The 17,394-nt window shown below is 41.5% G+C and overlaps 3 protein-coding genes and 1 long non-coding RNA gene across 8 annotated transcripts in view; 1 reads left to right on the forward strand and 3 right to left on the reverse strand.

Moving 5' to 3' along the window:
• LOC120786842 overlaps positions 1-5,619 on the reverse strand; it is a 31,426-nt gene extending 25,807 nt beyond the window's left edge. For 2 of the 4 annotated variants that reach the window (XR_005706767.1, XR_005706765.1), the window contains exon 1: positions 1,769-2,528. This is a non-coding gene — a long non-coding RNA (uncharacterized LOC120786842). Of the gene's footprint in view, positions 1-803; positions 949-1,768; positions 2,529-4,767; positions 4,833-5,488 lie in introns of those variants that run through there. The other 2 variants (XR_005706766.1, XR_005706768.1) reach the window with 2 other exon arrangements.
• Positions 5,153-8,557, forward strand: LOC120786841 (40S ribosomal protein S19). Of its 2 annotated transcripts, XM_040122555.1 has the most exons (6): positions 5,153-5,266; positions 5,514-5,584; positions 6,446-6,546; positions 7,083-7,266; positions 7,358-7,412; positions 8,280-8,428. In XM_040122555.1, exons 2-6 carry the CDS (start codon positions 5,514-5,516, stop codon positions 8,325-8,327), a joined length of 459 nt encoding a protein of 152 aa, XP_039978489.1. In that variant the 5' UTR covers positions 5,153-5,266; the 3' UTR covers positions 8,328-8,428. The 2 variants fall into 2 exon arrangements, with proteins under 2 accessions (XP_039978489.1, XP_039978487.1); XM_040122553.1 differs by lacking the exon at positions 7,358-7,412 and having other exon boundaries at positions 8,280-8,557.
• A 296-nt stretch (positions 8,558-8,853) lies between these two features.
• On the reverse strand, positions 8,854-13,710 carry LOC120786565 (trypsin-like). Its single transcript, XM_040122062.1, has 6 exons — positions 13,612-13,710; positions 13,123-13,174; positions 12,779-12,932; positions 11,472-11,729; positions 10,324-10,444; positions 8,854-9,003 (listed from the first exon to the last, which is right to left on the reverse strand). Exons 2-6 carry the CDS (start codon positions 13,160-13,162, stop codon positions 8,854-8,856), a joined length of 723 nt encoding a protein of 240 aa, XP_039977996.1. The 5' UTR covers positions 13,163-13,174; positions 13,612-13,710.
• Positions 13,711-14,712: 1,002 nt separating this feature from the next.
• kmt2ba (lysine (K)-specific methyltransferase 2Ba) overlaps positions 14,713-17,394 on the reverse strand; it is a 31,226-nt gene continuing 28,544 nt past the window's right edge. The window contains exon 36 of the mRNA XM_040121881.1: positions 14,713-16,629. Coding sequence (XP_039977815.1) covers positions 16,354-16,629 — 276 coding nt within the window. The 3' untranslated portion in view covers positions 14,713-16,353. The remainder of the gene's footprint in view (positions 16,630-17,394) is intronic.

Below are 17,394 nucleotides of genomic sequence, written 5' to 3' on the forward strand. Positions count from 1 at the left end.
TTGGCTTATCACAGAATGCAGTGATGCTGTCTGCCCATAAATGTCATATCATTGTGTATTAATCAAATCATTGCATATGAATAAATCTAGCACACACTTAGACACTGAAAATTATGAAAGAACTAGGCCAGTAACTGTTATCTAACAGCGTCGGCTATACAATTAGCTTCTCTCTTATTTATATCTACAGAATTTATTTTTAAAAATGTCTGCACTGTTTTTAATCAAAACTTTTTTGACCACCACGTCCTCTCATAACTTCAATAACCTTGCCTCGTTCACAAACAGACGATAAAGACAGATTGTAAAAAAGAAAAAAAATCCAGAAACAAGCAGAATAAAAAGTGGGTTCAGAGCTTATCTTTTACACACCAATAAAGTACATCGACGGCAGAGGAACACACACATGTATGCACTTCCCTCGGAACGATACCAGTGAACAATCCAGAATATAGATAACAACTGGGGCAAGTGATAGAGAAAATGTGGGCAGGGATAACAGGAGGCAATGTAAATAAAAAACAGAGCAGCCTGATATAAAACACAGGAGAGGAAAAAAGGGAAAGGAAAGAGATCCCGGGAGATATCTGAGGCTGATACCGCGGGGCAAAAAGGTATACTCAATAGAGCTTACAGCATATGGACTGCAAACGGACGATAGCAGACTTGTGTTATATATCATATGCCTCTGTCTACTGCCTGGCGTTATGTCCAATGTACTTTGAGTACAATAATGCATACATGTAATCCATTACTGTCGACATCTTTGTATCGCAGATTTGCACCAAAGCCTCCATCTTTACCTGTAACTTCACCACATCAGACAAAAGTAATCTCGGCAAAATGCGCAGGTTGTAAAAATAAAAAAACTTGTTGAAACTGACTCCAGTTTGTTGCTTAGTTTACACCCTGGAATAAATCCACCCTTATCTTTTATTGACACCGAACCAGATCTTGGACTGTGGGTTTTGTCTTTAAAGGCGGACCGACAGATAGACTGGGGATACCCGGATGAACGGATGGAAGATGGGATAAAAAAAGGGGGGAAAAGCATGGGAGGAGTAAAAAATCTAATGAGAGAAGAAGAAGAAAACCCGCAGTACTTACAGTGTTTTCACCTCCTCGTTTCGCCTCATTTTAACACCTCCCCTTTCATTTCTGTGCATATTATAACTAACAACATCGCATAATCATTCCCTGAATATGAAACATGAAACGTGATTGTGCAAATCCACGCATGCGTAGGCAGGAGTGACCGTCCGCCACTGCCGGCTCCTTTAACTCTAAATCACACCCTAACATACAAACACACATGCACAGACACACAGATACACATGACTAATACAGATAGATACACTCACAAATGCACACACCCTGCCTCCTTCATATGCTACCCTCCCATGCATGGGCCCCCTAAAACTGGGTGCACTCAGTGATCCCTTTCCAAAGCCCTCATGTAAATGTGAGCAGAGGTAATCCTTCAAGGAGAGGCAAAGAGAACAGCAATAACCCATGATAAAGAGGGGCTGAAGCAGGAAAGAGAGAGACAGCGAAAGAGGGAGAGAGGTGGAGCGCGAGATGGGATAGACGAACAGGATGGGGGGATTAGCAACCGAGGGAACACATTTTTCAAACAAGGAAAAAAAGGACAACTGAAAAATGAAGCGAAGGCAAGGCGGGGGAGAGGAGAAGGCTTTAAAGAAAAAAGGAACGCAGAGACGATGAATGTATGAGAAAGGAAAAGGACATGTACACACAGTATACTCACAGATGAATGGGAGGGTGACCGGAGAAGTGATGAAAAATCATGTCAAAAAACAAAAATGAAAGGCGACCAGAGACTGCGTGTCTGAGTTTGTTGAGAAGTCCACGTTCTTCTCATCCTGGAGTTTTGTTTTTTCTCCTTTTTCCCGCGATTTTGTCAATTCCTATCCAGCCGACCCTCCTTCCTAAGTCTATTCCCTACTGGTCCCCCTTCTCCTCTTTTCCCCCTCCCGTTTTTCTTGCCAGTGCCGGTACTCTTTCTCCTACCTCTCTCTCTCTCTCTCTCTCTCTCTCTGTCTTTCTCACTTTCTCCCGCAGACCACGCTCTCCATTTTCCCCTCATTCTTTGCCTCTGTCCCCTTCATCTGTCCATTCATCAGACACTCTTTTCTTTTTCTTCAACCCTCAGCTCCTGCTTTAGAATACAGATGAGATTTTAAAAAAGGTTTCTAAACAGAAGTCGAGTTTTGAGTTGAAAAAAAAAATACTGCAGAAGAATAGAAAAAACTGTTTACAGGAAAGGACAAGCAGTTTGTGGCATGCAGTCTAACGCAGGGACAGTCCATGGCCTACGTTTTTCAGGGGCGCCACGCATAGTAGGGGTGAAGCGTCTGTGTGGTACTGCCTCCGTACATTAGGGCATAACCAAAAGCAAAGAATGGCAAGCAAAAAAAAAGCTGGAAAAAACTGAGCTTGTTGCAGTCGGTCTCCAGTGAAAGTGGACAGTAAGCGCGCGTTAGGGGAAGGAGTGGGAAGGAGTCCGGGGTGTGTGCATGTGAGGTGGGAGGGGATAGAAAGGAGAACCAGCGAAAAGAGAGAGAGAGAGAAAGAGAGAGACGGGGGGGCTGGGGGGGCGCCTTCATGGAGAAATATCCAAGAGGGAGGGATAGAGGAGGAGTGTGTCGGTGGGGAGAGGAAAGAGGAGGGGGCAGGAATAGGAATACATTTTTTTTCTTTTACACTCACGGTATTCGAATTTTGGGCTTTTCATTTTTTCACACCCCCATTCCATGGCTAATACCGTCTCTTTCTGTGAGAAGAAAACAGAGAGGAAGAAAGAAGAAGAGAAAGAGCTACTGTGTGCTTTGTCTCCCGCCCCTGCCATTCCTTTTCCTGGTTTCCTTTCTGCTCCGACTCTCCTCTATTCAGCCTATTTTCTGCACGTGCACTTGAACTCTAAATCCTGTCTGCTTTCCCCTCCCCTCTCTCTCTCTCTCTTTCTCTATCTCTCCTAGGCAGAGGCTTGAAATAGTGCTAGCAGGCAGGAGAGAGCAAGTGGGAGGGAAAAGGAGAGGGTGAGGGGGACAAAAAAGGGGAGAGAGAGAGATGTCGAGAGGGGGGAGGGGAAGAAGATTAGACGGCTGACACGGAGAGCACAGGGCTGCTATGTGTGTGTGTGTGTATGTGTGTGTGTGTGTGTGTGTGTGTGTGTGTGTGTGTGTGTGTGTGTGTGTGTGCATATGAACATGTCTGCACATTTATAAACACACATTCATCTACCTTGGGTTTACATGCAGTGTCTCACATGCTGGTGGTAATCCGCATATGATGTTAGCCTACATACCAGAACAGAAGTACATGACTTCTCGGGGGCAAGGAAAGACATAATTAAAACAGCAGGATTTTCTGTATTTCCAGCAGTTTATAGTGTCAAACTGCACTCATAACAAAGTACTAAAATCAAGCAATGCTTTGGAGACAATATACAATATAATCAGTGCTGTAAGGAATGACTGTTTTCACTATTAATTAACCCAACTATTATTTTGTCAGTTAATCATTCAGTCGAAAAAAATGTCGCAAATAATGACAAAGTCTTATCTCAGGCTATCAGAGCCATAAGGTGAGGTCTTCAACCTGCTCATGTTTTTGAGCTGACAATCAAAAACCAAAAGGGATTTTTAAGGATTGACTAATTTCCGTGCTAAAAACATTTTCCTGTTATATTTATTTCAAATTTCAGTGAATACCTTGAAATCATTACAGGTACACATCAGTCTCTGATTGTATTTTTTAGAAAATTTTTTGTATTTTTTAATACTAAAAAATATATTTTTTAGATTAGTACATCAACAGTAGGGCTGCAACTAATGATTATTTTCATTATCAATTAATCTGCCGGTTATTTTCTCAATTAATCGGTTAATTGTTTGGTCTATAAAACAGTTTAAGGTGCCCATCAAAATATCCTGGAGCCCACGGTGATATCACTGAATGTCTTGTTTTGTCCAAACAACAGTCCAAAATCCCAAAAAACATATTCAGTTAACTACAATGTAAGACTAAGAAAAGCAGTGAATTCTCAAATTTAAAAATTCAAAATAATCTGCAGACTTATCAACAGTAAAAATCACTATTAGTTGCAGTTCTAGTTTTATATAACCTGTGTCAGACAGATGTTTTAGTGTCTTTGGAAAAGGGATTTGTGAACTCAGACACTGCGAGTTTAAGAGATTTTTATAAAATTACAGCTATGTAAAAACACATTTTGCAGTCATTTTGTATTTCAATTCAGTTCACAGGTTGTCTGCAGGTATTGTGACAGGTAGACAGAGGATGGGAATGCATGAAGTTTTAAGAATTTGTAATTACCTTTTAAAAAACGCAACAACTAATATGATGTCAGAAATCAATGCAAAGAGGTGCGAATAGAGGAGAAGTTAGCCAGGTCACGGGAAGTCAAGAGAGAAATGTGCTGAAAAACTGCTCCCCTTGGTTGGGTAGCTCTATGCTGTATTTACACATTAACTACATTTGTGCCAGGACTGAGAGCTGTTATTTATAAAATACTGATATTAGTCAATGCATATCGCTTTGTTTTCCAAGAACAGCAGTCACCTTGGCAAATAGATTGCTGGACAGTAGCCCGAATCTAAAAAGGTGGCATATTATATATGCCATTGCGGCACAGCTTTCATTTCTTCCATGATCATCGTTGCCAGTGACTTTTGCAAGGGGGGAAGCTCATTTGGAAGAGAGATACAGTGAGTATGGATTACTGACCCTCCACTGGTGGTGCTTTCTCCTCTCCTGCTGACCACAGCACACGTCCTGAAAAGCCTTTGGGTCTGATAACACAGAGAAACGGGGCAGAGACGTGAAAAAGGTGCCACAACTCTACCCTCTGCCGGGATTCAACGGGAGCAGCTCACACCCAGCATCATCACAGTGAAAAACCACGCCGGTTTTATCATCGTTTAACCATCACTTTGGCCATTATATGAAGCATACCGCGCCATTAGGATATGAATGGAGAATATTACCGTTAGTGTTCGAGTTACTTGGGTTTCAGGGCTGGGATAAGCAGGAATTTGCAGCTGCTGGTGAGGTTAATTCAGGCTACGTTATCATCCTTTCCAAATGAGGGCAGCCTCCCTCCCTCCGTCCCTCAGCATCCTTCGTTTTGCTGCTTCACCGCATTAGCGGCCATCGGCTAAACTGGGACGAAACTCCATCCCTAACCTGACCACTTGGCTGTCGGCTTTGTAGGGATATATGAAAAGTAAGCCACTGCTTATTACTGGATAATGTTAGAGCCGTATGTATGGGTAGCTGTCAGAGGCGTTGTGACTTGTCTGAAATCAGGTACAGTTACTTTAGCTAGCTGGTGGCTACCGTTAGCAACAAACATATCACAGCTCTAACCCTACTGTTCCAGCGGCTGTTGTGCATTTTGGCTCCTAGAGCCACTCCGAGGACATTTAAAATTGAATTTTGAGCTCACCCCGTGTTTCCAATTTGCCTCTCAGATGCCCAGTGTCACGGTGAAAGATGTCAACCAGCAGGAGTTTGTCAGGGCTCTGTCAGCTTTCCTCAAAAAGTAAGTAAAGCTCAGAACCTGCCCACGGCTGCACGACTGGCTGATATCCACCTGTCAATCACACACGGTGACGATAGTGAATGTTCAGAAAGGGCCAAAATATCATTTGACCCTAATGTGACGAGAAAGTACGTTGTATTTTTATTTATTCAAAACTGGAGTTGCCTCGGTTAGAAATGAGAGGAGAGGGAACTCCGTGTCATTACGTGTTTCATTTATTGAAATTACAGGGAAGGGTTCTTTAGAGAACGCACCACTGTAAATTAACACAGAAAATCTGATCGTTTTAAGACATGTAAAGGTAAACCAATCATATGAATAAATACAGACAAGTGTATTTTTATCATCTGAATTTTAAGAAAGAAAAAACCATTCAGACCAAAAATACAACTAACAATTATTTTCATTATCAATTAAATCTTGAATAATCGATTAATCGTTTGGTCTGCGAAACATCAAAAATAGAATTTCCTAATGCTTGATTTGATGTCTCCCAATACCTTGTTTTGTCCAAAGAAAAAAACAGGAAATCCCCAAAATTAAGAAGCTGGAACGAGGGATTGTTTGGTATTTTTTGCTTGAAATATGACGTAAGCGATTAATCAACAACTAGTCTCATAGCCAGCTCACTATTGCATAGTCTGCCCTGTTTGTTTTGACTGACAGATAAACACTCTTTGATGAAAAAGTGTTTGGTTTTTTTTGTTAAAAAGTATTTACAGATACTTATAAATACAGTAGCCTAATAAATATGTGTTACAAAGTACATATGTGCTGAATAAATCCCATTTCCCTGTGTCATTTGTTGTTCGAGGAAAAGGCCCAGTCAGTTGCCTCATCAACTGATAATTGATTTTTCAGGTCTGGCAAACTGAAGGTCCCAGAGTGGGTTGACACTGTGAAGCTTGCCAGGCACAAGGAGCTGGCTCCCTCCGATGACAACTGGTTTTACACCAGAGCAGGTTGGTTTCACCGGCAGTGCTTCATCAGTTCGTCTGCTGCAGACATAACAATTAGTTAATTAAGCGGTAGAAAATTAATTGACAGCCCATTAAACAACTCTGCATCTTCAGATGTACAGCAAGTGTGACCTCACCAACCTCAAAGGAGAGGAATACTTGTAAAATTATCTACGTTTTCCCAGACACCCCATGTGATCATCTCAAGGGCTCCTGCATATATACGGTTCCCCATTTTAGGAACCCCTGTGTGATACACTTGTGTAATATTGGTTCGTCCTATCAGATTTTCCACAACTGGTACAGTATATACAGTGAAAGTATATGCACACAATCCTTCCTCAGCTGCTGTGTATGTTATCTACCTGGGCATATTGACCCCACAATAGCATAGGCGTCTGCAGAGGAAAATTTCACACATTTGATAAGTTGGAATGTTTGATTTCATGTCCTTTGGGTGAACAAGTCGAGAGCGTTTCAGACGATAAAACCGGGACATATTGTAAAGTATACTGCACACTGTTTGTACGTCTCACCAGCATCCACAGCCCGTCACCTGTACCTTAGAGGAGGGGTGGGCGTGGGCTCCATGATCAAGATCTACGGAGGGCGTCAGAGGAATGGTGTATGCCCCGCCCACTTCAGCGTGGGCTCCAGGAATGTGGCGAGGAAGGTCCTACAGGCTCTGGAGGGCCTCAAGATGGTGGAGAAGGACCCCAGTGGGTAAGAGAGGTGGATGATGGGCCCGAGACTGGGATGTGGTGATCTGAATGAGTTATGGATGTTTTTTGTTTTTTTTAACATTTGCTTACAGTGGACGGAGACTTACCCCTCAGGGCCAGAGAGATCTGGATAGGATCGCCGGTCAGGTGGGTTGCGGTAACTGCAGTACGTATGCATGCATGAGCCAGTATGAAAATTTGATTGTTATCCTGTCCGAGATGGTCTCCGTATATATCATTTCGGTAATTCCTCAAATGAGATGACAGTCAATGATACATCAGACTTTGAGGAGAAGCCCTAACAATCTGTTTTAGCGTGAATACATCCCCCTTTATATATTCATAAACTTTATTCAAATCCAGATTTCAACCCCCCCATGTACATCAGGGGCAAGGTCACGTTTTTATTTTTTTCTGGTCTAGAGGAATTTGATTTTCTCTAGGAAAAGGCAAAAGAAGTCGCAATGAACACTTAACTGAGACCAGAATCAACTGATAAAGTGACCATACGTGTAACTTACTGACTCAGAGAGTGGATATAGTGTTAAATAACTCTTAAGTGTCTTGTCATAACGTTTGAATGAAAATATTTCTTTATATTCTACAAACACAGCTCATTACATTACATTACATTACATTACGTCGCATTCATTTTGTGGACAGTTTCGTCCAAAGTGAACCCATTCAAACTCAACAGAAACACCTGGCTAGGACCGTACCTGCCGGTTCGGTCCTTACGTCGGTGCATGAAGGTCGTTATGGCCACTCCACAAGTGTGTGGCATAGGGGGTGGCTCCCCCTCGTGTCCTGCGTCTGCTATTGCCATAACGACGATGATTAAGCCAAAACTGTCCTCAAACGTTTGGATCCGTGCAGTTCAGGGACATATTCATTCTCGCGCCGTCCCTGAATCACTTTTATGGCCAGCGCGCGCACACGTCTCCCTGTTTGATACGACTGCCTGACCCCCCCCCCCCTTGTCGCTCTCGTCCTTCTCTCTCTGTGTGTGTTCAGGTTGCCTCGGCAAGCAAGAAACAGCGAAGTTTGCAAAGCGCCATGTGAGGAACGCACGCAAAGAAGCCCGACGACTGAAACGCAGTTGTGCCTCGCGGCGTATGTGCTCGAGTTCGCTCGTTTCCCTTATCACTCCGGTGCCCACGTTAACCGAGTACAAAGGGCGTTTCATAGAGATGCATGTGTCTATAGTACAGTAAGTACGATCCAAATATTATCCATGAATGTTTGGCAACAGTTGTAGTTTTTTTTTTTTTTTTTAAATTCATTATGAATTTAAAGAAAGTGGTGGCCGTGTGGCAGCAGGTCACAGACTGGGAACAGAAGCACCGAGAATGCAGTATTTCCAGGCAAGAGCATTTTAATGTGTGAAACAAAACAAATTAAATGGATGCCAATGTGTATTTTTATTCCTTTATCCATTTCTTTGCCTTCACTGTCGGTCACAGCATATTATCCCTAAACATTTTGTGTATGAGATGTATATGAATGACATAAAAATACGTAAGGTGTTCTCAAATAAACTGAGTACGGTGCCGTAGTGTCAGCTTGCATGTGGGTGTATGGTGTGTCTTCAGTTGTTGCGCATGACAGTGGCGATCCAGCTGTTGTAGCGGCACACACGGGCATAGACGCTGGGGTGTCCCGCCATGGCGCAGTCATAGCCCCAGGACACGACTCCCTGCAGCTGACCGTTGCACACCAGAGGACCGCCAGAGTCTCCCTGCAAACCCCGGGGCAGAAGGAGGAGAACGACAGGGCTTCAGGTGTTACCGAGGGGTTCTCATAGCGAACACACGGTACGCTCAGAACAATACAACAGAACAATGAGAGCAACGGAACACCGGGCTGGAGAGCGGCGTTTTGCTGCCCTCTCTGGTCGAAATTCTCGAGCCCGTTTCACACCCTTGGGTGTGGAAGGAAGTGTTCCTTGTTGCAACTGGGACCACCCGACACTAATGTCACAGGGTCCCGGGCTACACATGCACACCACAGCAGCGAGGTTGGACGTTCAACCTCTGCAAGCCAGCGAAAACAAGATTTTAAAGAGGTGTTGAATTACTCTTTAATAAAAAAAAAATCAATTCAGAGAATTAACTCGTTAATTCTAAAAAAAAATAGGAGGGATCAAATTTTCTTTCACAATATAAGTAAAATATAAGAATTTATATTGTAATATAGTAATTTTAATGGACAATCAAATCGCGAAAACAGTTTATAGATAAAATAATCAGATAGGCATGCCTGCTTTCAGTTAATCCAGTGGATTAAATACCAGACAAATCGAGTCATCGCATAGATTCAAAATTCCTGTAAATCCAGTACTGCCATAATGCGGTTGGGTACACTGATTTGCAACATTGACCACTATTACCTAATAAACCCAGAGATATTAAAATGACAGCTACCAACGGCTATAAACAGTACTGAAAAGGCTAAAGTGGGTGATGAATATCTTATCTTGTCATAGTATATATCATCATATTGCCCAACCATACCCAATGATATCCTAATATTACAGTTGCTTTATGATAAAACCACTATGTCGACAGATACAAGCCACATAGTGTATTACTGGTGTACGTGGTTGTGAGTTGGGTATTCAAACTCTATCACTCAAAGAAATAAAATTCTCCACTATTTCACATTACTGTACTGTTTAAGGATTATAGCATTACACACCGAGTATCCTCCCGTATATGCTTTTACCAGATCCCTTCTCTAATCTTTAGACTTTATTACAGTTACACTGCTCGTAAAACATTGAATAAACTAGAGGAGGAGACATGTTCAGAGGGTTTACGTGTCTCTCGCAGTACTGTTGCATCAGCAGTGGCAGTGGTGTAAGGGGGAATTCAAAAAGTGGGTATTCAAGGGTATTAGAGTAGACATTTGCATTTAAAAAGTAAGTATAACCAATGCTCAGTGAAAAATAAGAGATGTACTATGTACTTTTGTGTGCTCAGTACCACGCCACTGAGGTGATGCACCGTCATGTACCACCTGACTCCCCGTGGGTTCACTGTGGTTTAGTCCAACTCACTTGGCAGCTGCTGGCACCTCCGTGCATGAATCCGGAGCAAACCATGTTCTCAGTGAAGAGGTGGGGGTAGGCGTTCCTGCAGATCCTGTCATCGATGATGGGCTGTCTCAGGCACTGCAGCCTGTCGGGATAGTTGTCTGGGAGCAGGAAGGCAAGTCTCAGTTACTGGACCAACCAGTATGTAAATACTATATTTGATCTGTATCACATGGATATAATGTGGTATTAAGTATGATATGAGTTATGTTGTGATGAGTTGATTAACTGATTTGTCGATGGAAAATTAATTTACTCACATTTTGGTGGTTAATCCTTTATTTATCAGGTGCAAAAATGCTAAATGTTTGGTGGTTGCCACCACTCCATAATGAAGATTTTCAGCTTTCCTCTGTTTTACATCGTTATAAACTGAAAACATTTGGGGTTTGGAGCAGCTGGTCGAACAAAAGAGGCAATATAAAGATGTCTTATTGGGTTGTGGGAAATTCATTCTTTTCTGACAGTGCATGCTTGCAAAACATACAGTATATTGGTCCTCAGCTAACACAAAATGTGTGATATGTCAGGGATACTTTTTTACAATCATATCTCTCTTTAGAGCCAAAAAAGACATTGTACAACTGTTTCAAATTTTGAGAAATACAGTGCTCCTCATGATGAGTAAACAGAACATTATACATTAAATTTGTGGATTGCCCCTTTAAGCCAGTCCTATTTTGTGTACTATCTTATTTTTTGGCCAGCACCTGTACGCAGCTGGTGTCAGATGGCACACTATCTGCCTTCTTTAATTTTATACACTGTAACATTACCAAATATTTAGATAGATGTTGACTGATCATGCTGACTTTCTAGACCTTGACCATGAAGATCCCTCTAATGATTTAATATTTTCTACTGTTGACTTTCCTTTCCTTCATACCATTACTAGACAATGCTGAACCTTGCTGGTTATGGCAGTACATTCCTTTAAATAACAAGGCTTGTCTTTTACGATCAGGACTCATTCACACCCACACAGTGACAAGGTTAGGCTCTTCAGGTTTGCCGCCATCTATCCTTTTTGTTTTCTTTACCTCAGTGCAGTGAGACCATACTTATAACCTCTCTTCACTCCGCTCCTTTATGTCTTAGCCTTCAGACTCAACTTACCGCCGTTGGTGGACGTGTTGCCCCACCCGGACACCAGGCAGTTCTCATCGGCCACGGGGCAGCGAGCAGGCAGGGCCACGGTCTGCACGTAGCTGTTGAGGGTGGCGGGGCGGCTCAGTTTGATCAGCATGATGTCGTTGTCCAGGTTGTAGCTGTTGTACTGTGGGTGCTTGATCATCTTGGCGCCGTCAATCCACTGCTCTGTGCCCTCATTCACAGCAATGTTGTGCTCACCAAGACGGACCTGGATACGGCTGGTGGAGGTATGAAAGTTAGAGAGGTTTAATTGTCTCTTTTCTTAAAATGATTTCCGCGTCATTTTCATGAGCATGAGCCTATCGAACATCTTCTGACCAGCAGCCCGAATATTTTTCGATTGCAAAGCAATAACTATCAAAAGTTTCCTAACATTAACCACCATAAATTACTGGTCATACCAGACCAAGTGAGGTTGAATTAGCCAAACGAGGGAGTGCATTAAATTGAGCAAGGATGTGTTTTATTTCTTATAAATTCATTTTAAACTTGCTACCAAAAGGATTGTCTTATTTCTTCCTCCAAAAGTCACATAGTCTTACTTTAAGCACAGCATTAATGCACCTACATTTGTCTCACTATGGCAATGTTGGTGTCTGCTGAGTGACAAATTATCACAAGCAGTTGGGAGATTTTTAAGGTGCCCCTTTTTTTTTTGGGTGTATTTTGAATCCCGTACCTGTTAACTAGCTTGTCCCAAAAATGTAAATCTATATGCATGTATTGCAAGTTGGCGGGGGAACTACACTCAGCTGCGAACCAATAAAACCCTGGTATTAATGCGCTATCACAAATGATCCCAGTGCTTTGATATGATTAAATTTAAAGTCGCCCTCCCATCAAAAATGGGGTTTGCTTGCTGTTACTTCACTTGGATGCTTGACCTTCACTATGCAGAATGATGCATGTGCAGTAAAAGGCTGTTTCCAATAAATCAATGAAGGGGGAAAATCTCTCTGTGCTCACCTTAAGTCTCAGTTTAAGATGTGTTCGTGCATCACAGCTTGTTTAGAAGCCAATTATGATCTAACATGCAACCTGAACAAATAAGATGAGGAAACTTCCAGTTCACATACACTGCGAATGGACTTTTCAGTGAAGTAGGAGACATCACCAGCACTTAAACTTTTCAAATGAAACATTTTATTCAAGGCATTGTATTTTTGTATGTCTTAAACATGTCTGGAGGTGGTCTTTAATGGTCCTTCCGACAAAACTCTTCAGTAAAGCTTGCAAGGTCATCCGGAACGTGATTTCCTGTACTTACGACTTGTAGCAGTGAGCAGCAGACACCACCCACTGGCTGGAGATGAGGGATCCACCGCAGAAGTGGTATCCAGCGTTCAGAGACACCTGGTAGGGAACAGAGTGTCTGGGACACTCGTACCCTCCAACAATCTTATTGTCCTCGGATGCAGCAACTGAAACAGCATATAATGTATAGTATGACATATGGAAAAACCCTAGAAATACTTGCAAAAAATCTCCACAAAATATACACAGAGTCAAGCAAGAATAAACCTTTATAGTAATGAAACACGTGCCCTGGAATAAATTTACCGAGTTATATATCAGAACAGAAAAGAAGAATAAAAATGGTTAGTCCCTTACATGCCGCTCCAAGCAAAGCCAGGAATACCAGGGCCTTCATGGTGACAGTCGTCTGAATGTAAGAGAGAGACCATACTGTTATATATACCTGTTCTGCACTTTACGTTCCAGACTTTGTCAAGGTCAGGAAGGTTAAAGGCAAAACAGTTCTGGGAAAGAGCCATATGGCAGAAAGCAACAGCAAGACCTTGAGTGGTGTCGAAACTAAGGAGTAACCCCCCCAGGCCACTTAAGGGAATTTCTGATTTAACAGTGTTCTTTACTTGACAGTTATTCAGCAAATTTATCAGCAAATTATGTAATTTCAAACCAATTATTTGACGATCATATATGCACAGAGGCAAATGTGGAACTTTTCATCAAAATATCTTCACTGCAGAGGATCAGTTTTAGACCCAGACACAAATGTGTCATGAAACAGATGTCACATTTCCTACAGTGAGAATATTTGTCCAGAAATACAGCAGTTTACTTCAGGAGTGGATATACCCGATAGCAGTTCACAGCTTGCAGGTGTCACTTCTCTGCGTTTCCTCATAATCCACAGAAAACCCGATAAGACTGCTCCAAAACTGCAGCGGTAACACAGGAGAAAAGGCAGAGTAAGAGAATGACTACCGTGTTCCCCAACCCTGGGGTCGGGATCCTCTCAGCGGAGACATGAGATAAATCTCAAGGACATGGGCAGCCTGTAGTGAGTAAGGATTGCTCAGCTATAAAAGGTCACAAGTCACGAAGAGTGGAAACGAGTGGTGTATATGATTGTATGAAATATTATTAAGTTAAACTCACCACTTGTGCCCCCCTAATACAGACCAGTGTTTATATGTGACCCTTAGTCACAGGTTGCATGTCTTTGAGTTGTGAGCAGTTCAGCTGTTTTCCCCGTCTCAGACTACTTTTACTTAAATGGTTTTTAAAGCCGTGAAGAGGTAAATCTGCAGTTCATTTGGAAAACAATCCGGAACCCTTCAATTTTTTCACGTTTTTTTGCAGCCTTATGCTAAAATAATAATACAAAAAAATTCCCTCATCAGTCTACACTCAATAACCCATTATGCCAAAGCAAGAACAGATTTTATAAAATTTTCCAAAATATTTGTAAAATTTGTTAGCTTATTGACTTTGCTTGTATTTTTTTCTTTTCAGCAGCCAATTCCCAGCCGGGGACAATTGTCCCGACACTGAAGCCACCATTTGTGAAAATGAAACAGTCAGATTTGATTCCACAATTCAAAATTTCTTATCATTTATCAAATTTGTCTTGTAGTTTTAGGGCCTATTTGTAATATGCATAATTTGTAATATTTCTGCATTGTGGTGGCTTCTTTTTCTTTGGTTCAGTGGCCATACTGCATTATTGAAGGATGAGGAGCTGGCCTTTGACAAAAAACAATATCAAACATTAAAAATGTTCTGCACGGACATTTATGTATGTTCAATTTATAATCACAAATGATATTTTAATTAATTTGATATATACTGAATGTTAAAAACATTGGCAAAAGGAAAGAAAATTCTGAACATTTCAAATCTTTATTGAACATAAATTAAAAAACAAAAATTAGATAAAAAAATATTTAACAGGTTTAGAAATTCTTTATACAACTATATACAGGCGAGGATCCATCGTGAGCTGATAAAGTAACAAAGCTTTGCATGTCAAACTCAATTATTAATCCTAAAAAACAAAACATATATCCACTGCACTCAGCCTTCAGCCTGAAGATCCTATCTACATCCATTAGCTGGGTGGGGTTGCACACAGTAGGAAGTGGGCACAAAAAACGGTGGCCACCTTTTTTCACAAAATCATTGCAAGCATAATAGTAAGTCAATGTTTAAAAGTATTGATGTTGGTTGTTTTCATACTTTAAGGATGTAATGATAAGAAAGACTGAACAATAAGGAAGAAGTTTTTTCCACCAAATGTGTTGTGTAATTAAGTTAAATCTTGCTTCATAACACCTCTGAGGTAGCACACCTGTGAGACAAAAACAGGAGGAAGTGGGTGCAAAACAGCGGCAAAAAAAAAAGAAAGAAAAGATTAACTTCGGATCATTACTCTGCAATAGCTTCCGGTCTATTAGTCAGCCTTCACTTACAAACAGAGAGTTAAAAGCTCAAACACATTTATTTCCATCAGCTTGTTGAATATACATTTATTGTTCAAATATACAAAAATACAAAAAGATTTATAAGGGACCGAGCAGAGCAAGATCACTGTATTCATTTTGAACCCTGCACCGCGGAAACTCCCTCATAGACCTTAGAAATACACAAACAGTACAAATTAACAAATGAAGAACAGACTGTTATAGTGGGATAAAAGCATTTAGATCACAGCATCTCTGCTGTTACAAATAAAAACAAGACATTTCAACTGACTGACTGAGGGAAAAGGTTTGGGTGACTATATTAAAACTACCTTTTAGGGTAAATGTCACCAGCACCTCAAATATTAGAGTCCCTGTGGTATCCATAGTGATGTTAAAATGTAGCTGCACTACAATGTACACAAGGTGCTTTAGGTCAAATGTCTTTTGTTCTGAAATAAAATTTGTCCAGTCTGCTGTGATGACAGTGCTGCCAGAGGGTCTTGTCAAAGTAAGGTGCTGAATGAAATAAAATCTTCTCATCCTTCTCTGAGACCTTGTATTTACAAAGACACCCTGTCACCAGCATAATAATGGATCCCTCTTTACGGAGTAATAACAGCAATCGGGTTATTTTAGTTTGCACCGTTTGTAGCTGGTAGTAATTGCCTCCCGGCTGTTGTCTGGCCCCAGTTCCAGCAGAGGCTACTGACGACAAATTCAACAATGTAAGACTGAAAGAGTGTTGTGTATGAGATGATCAAACAGTACATGAATCAAAAAAAAAAAAAAAAAAAAAAAAAAGGAAAAAAGAAACAAAACAGTCCAGCAGTCTTAAACCATATAAATAGTCTTCATCCCAAGCTTTGACATATGGCTCTAATCTGGTTTTTCTGTGACTGTTAACAGCAGTTCAGAGGCCAGACAATCAACAAATGCATTCTGCCCTCACCCAGTCTATAAATTAAGCTTCCAATGAAGTGAAGATTCAGTAGATCAGGTCTGTGTGCATCAGCAACCTCACTCTTATGTTTATGTCACAACAGTTGCCTTCATCAGTTTATCAATGTCCACCTCCTTAATTCAAGCGCATTAAACAAGATGGCTATTATTAGATGGTGTGTGTGATGCTGCACTAATTCAGGAAGCGACGACAGCGCCTCGCCCCGCAGTTGCAGTGCAGCTTGTTGTCCTCGTCCTCGATGGGGAACTTGTAGTCGTAGGTGAGCTCTTCGCCCCGGTAGATCTTCCTCAGGGCGAAGATGACGATGTGCTTGCGGCCGTCCACATTGATGACACGAGAGTAGCAGTTTGGCTCACACGAGTGGTTGATAAAGCGAGCCGCGTTGCCTTGCATCGTCGCGTCCACCACGTCAAAGTCGTCGATGCGGAACATGTAGCAGCCGATGCCCTGATGGAGAGTGATTAAACAACATACTTACACACTGTTGTTCAACATTTTGACCACGGTCAACTGATTAACTACAGTTTGTTTAGAGGTTTCCATAGTTTCAGTGTAATTTTGAGTTAATTATTTTCAAGTGCATGTATATGCGCACATTTTTTACAGAAATAATCAAAAGGCACAGGCTGTCAGGGGCAGTGACTCACATCAGTTAAAGACTCATGCTGAAGAACTCAAATGAACGTGCAAAATGATGAGGCAGAGACTGAATCCAAATCGTCCACCGCCTGACCAAACCCAAGACAGGACTTCAGGACCTCGGTCGTTTCCATGAATATGAATTGAATTTCCAGATCCTATAACCCACCTCAAACTACTTTTCTGAATGGTTCAAACCATCCCCTGGGAAGGGGGGATGGGAGATTTGCAGGGGGAACGCAGCGTAAGAGATAAAGACAAACGTACTGCACGGGGTCAAAGGGACAGTTGCATGTGGAATGTTCTAAAAACAACTGGAAGTTTTTCCATTCATGGAGGCAGTTAAGGTATAAAGAGAAAAAAACCCATTAAAAAAAAAAACAACAAAAAAAAAACTCCTTGTAACTCCAGAACTTGCGTGAAAATCATCACATTCTTAAGTTTTTATTTCTTTCCCCAATCAGGAATTATTAATATCTACTTTTAATAGTGCCAATTTGCCAACGGGAACATTTTGAGGATCTCAGTTCCCCTACCTGCGATTCTCTGGAGGAAACAGGGTGTAAATTAAGT

The sequence above is a fragment of the Xiphias gladius genome, chromosome 24, assembly GCF_016859285.1.
Source record: "Xiphias gladius isolate SHS-SW01 ecotype Sanya breed wild chromosome 24, ASM1685928v1, whole genome shotgun sequence".
In the NCBI taxonomy this organism is placed as follows: domain Eukaryota; kingdom Metazoa; phylum Chordata; class Actinopteri; order Istiophoriformes; family Xiphiidae; genus Xiphias; species Xiphias gladius.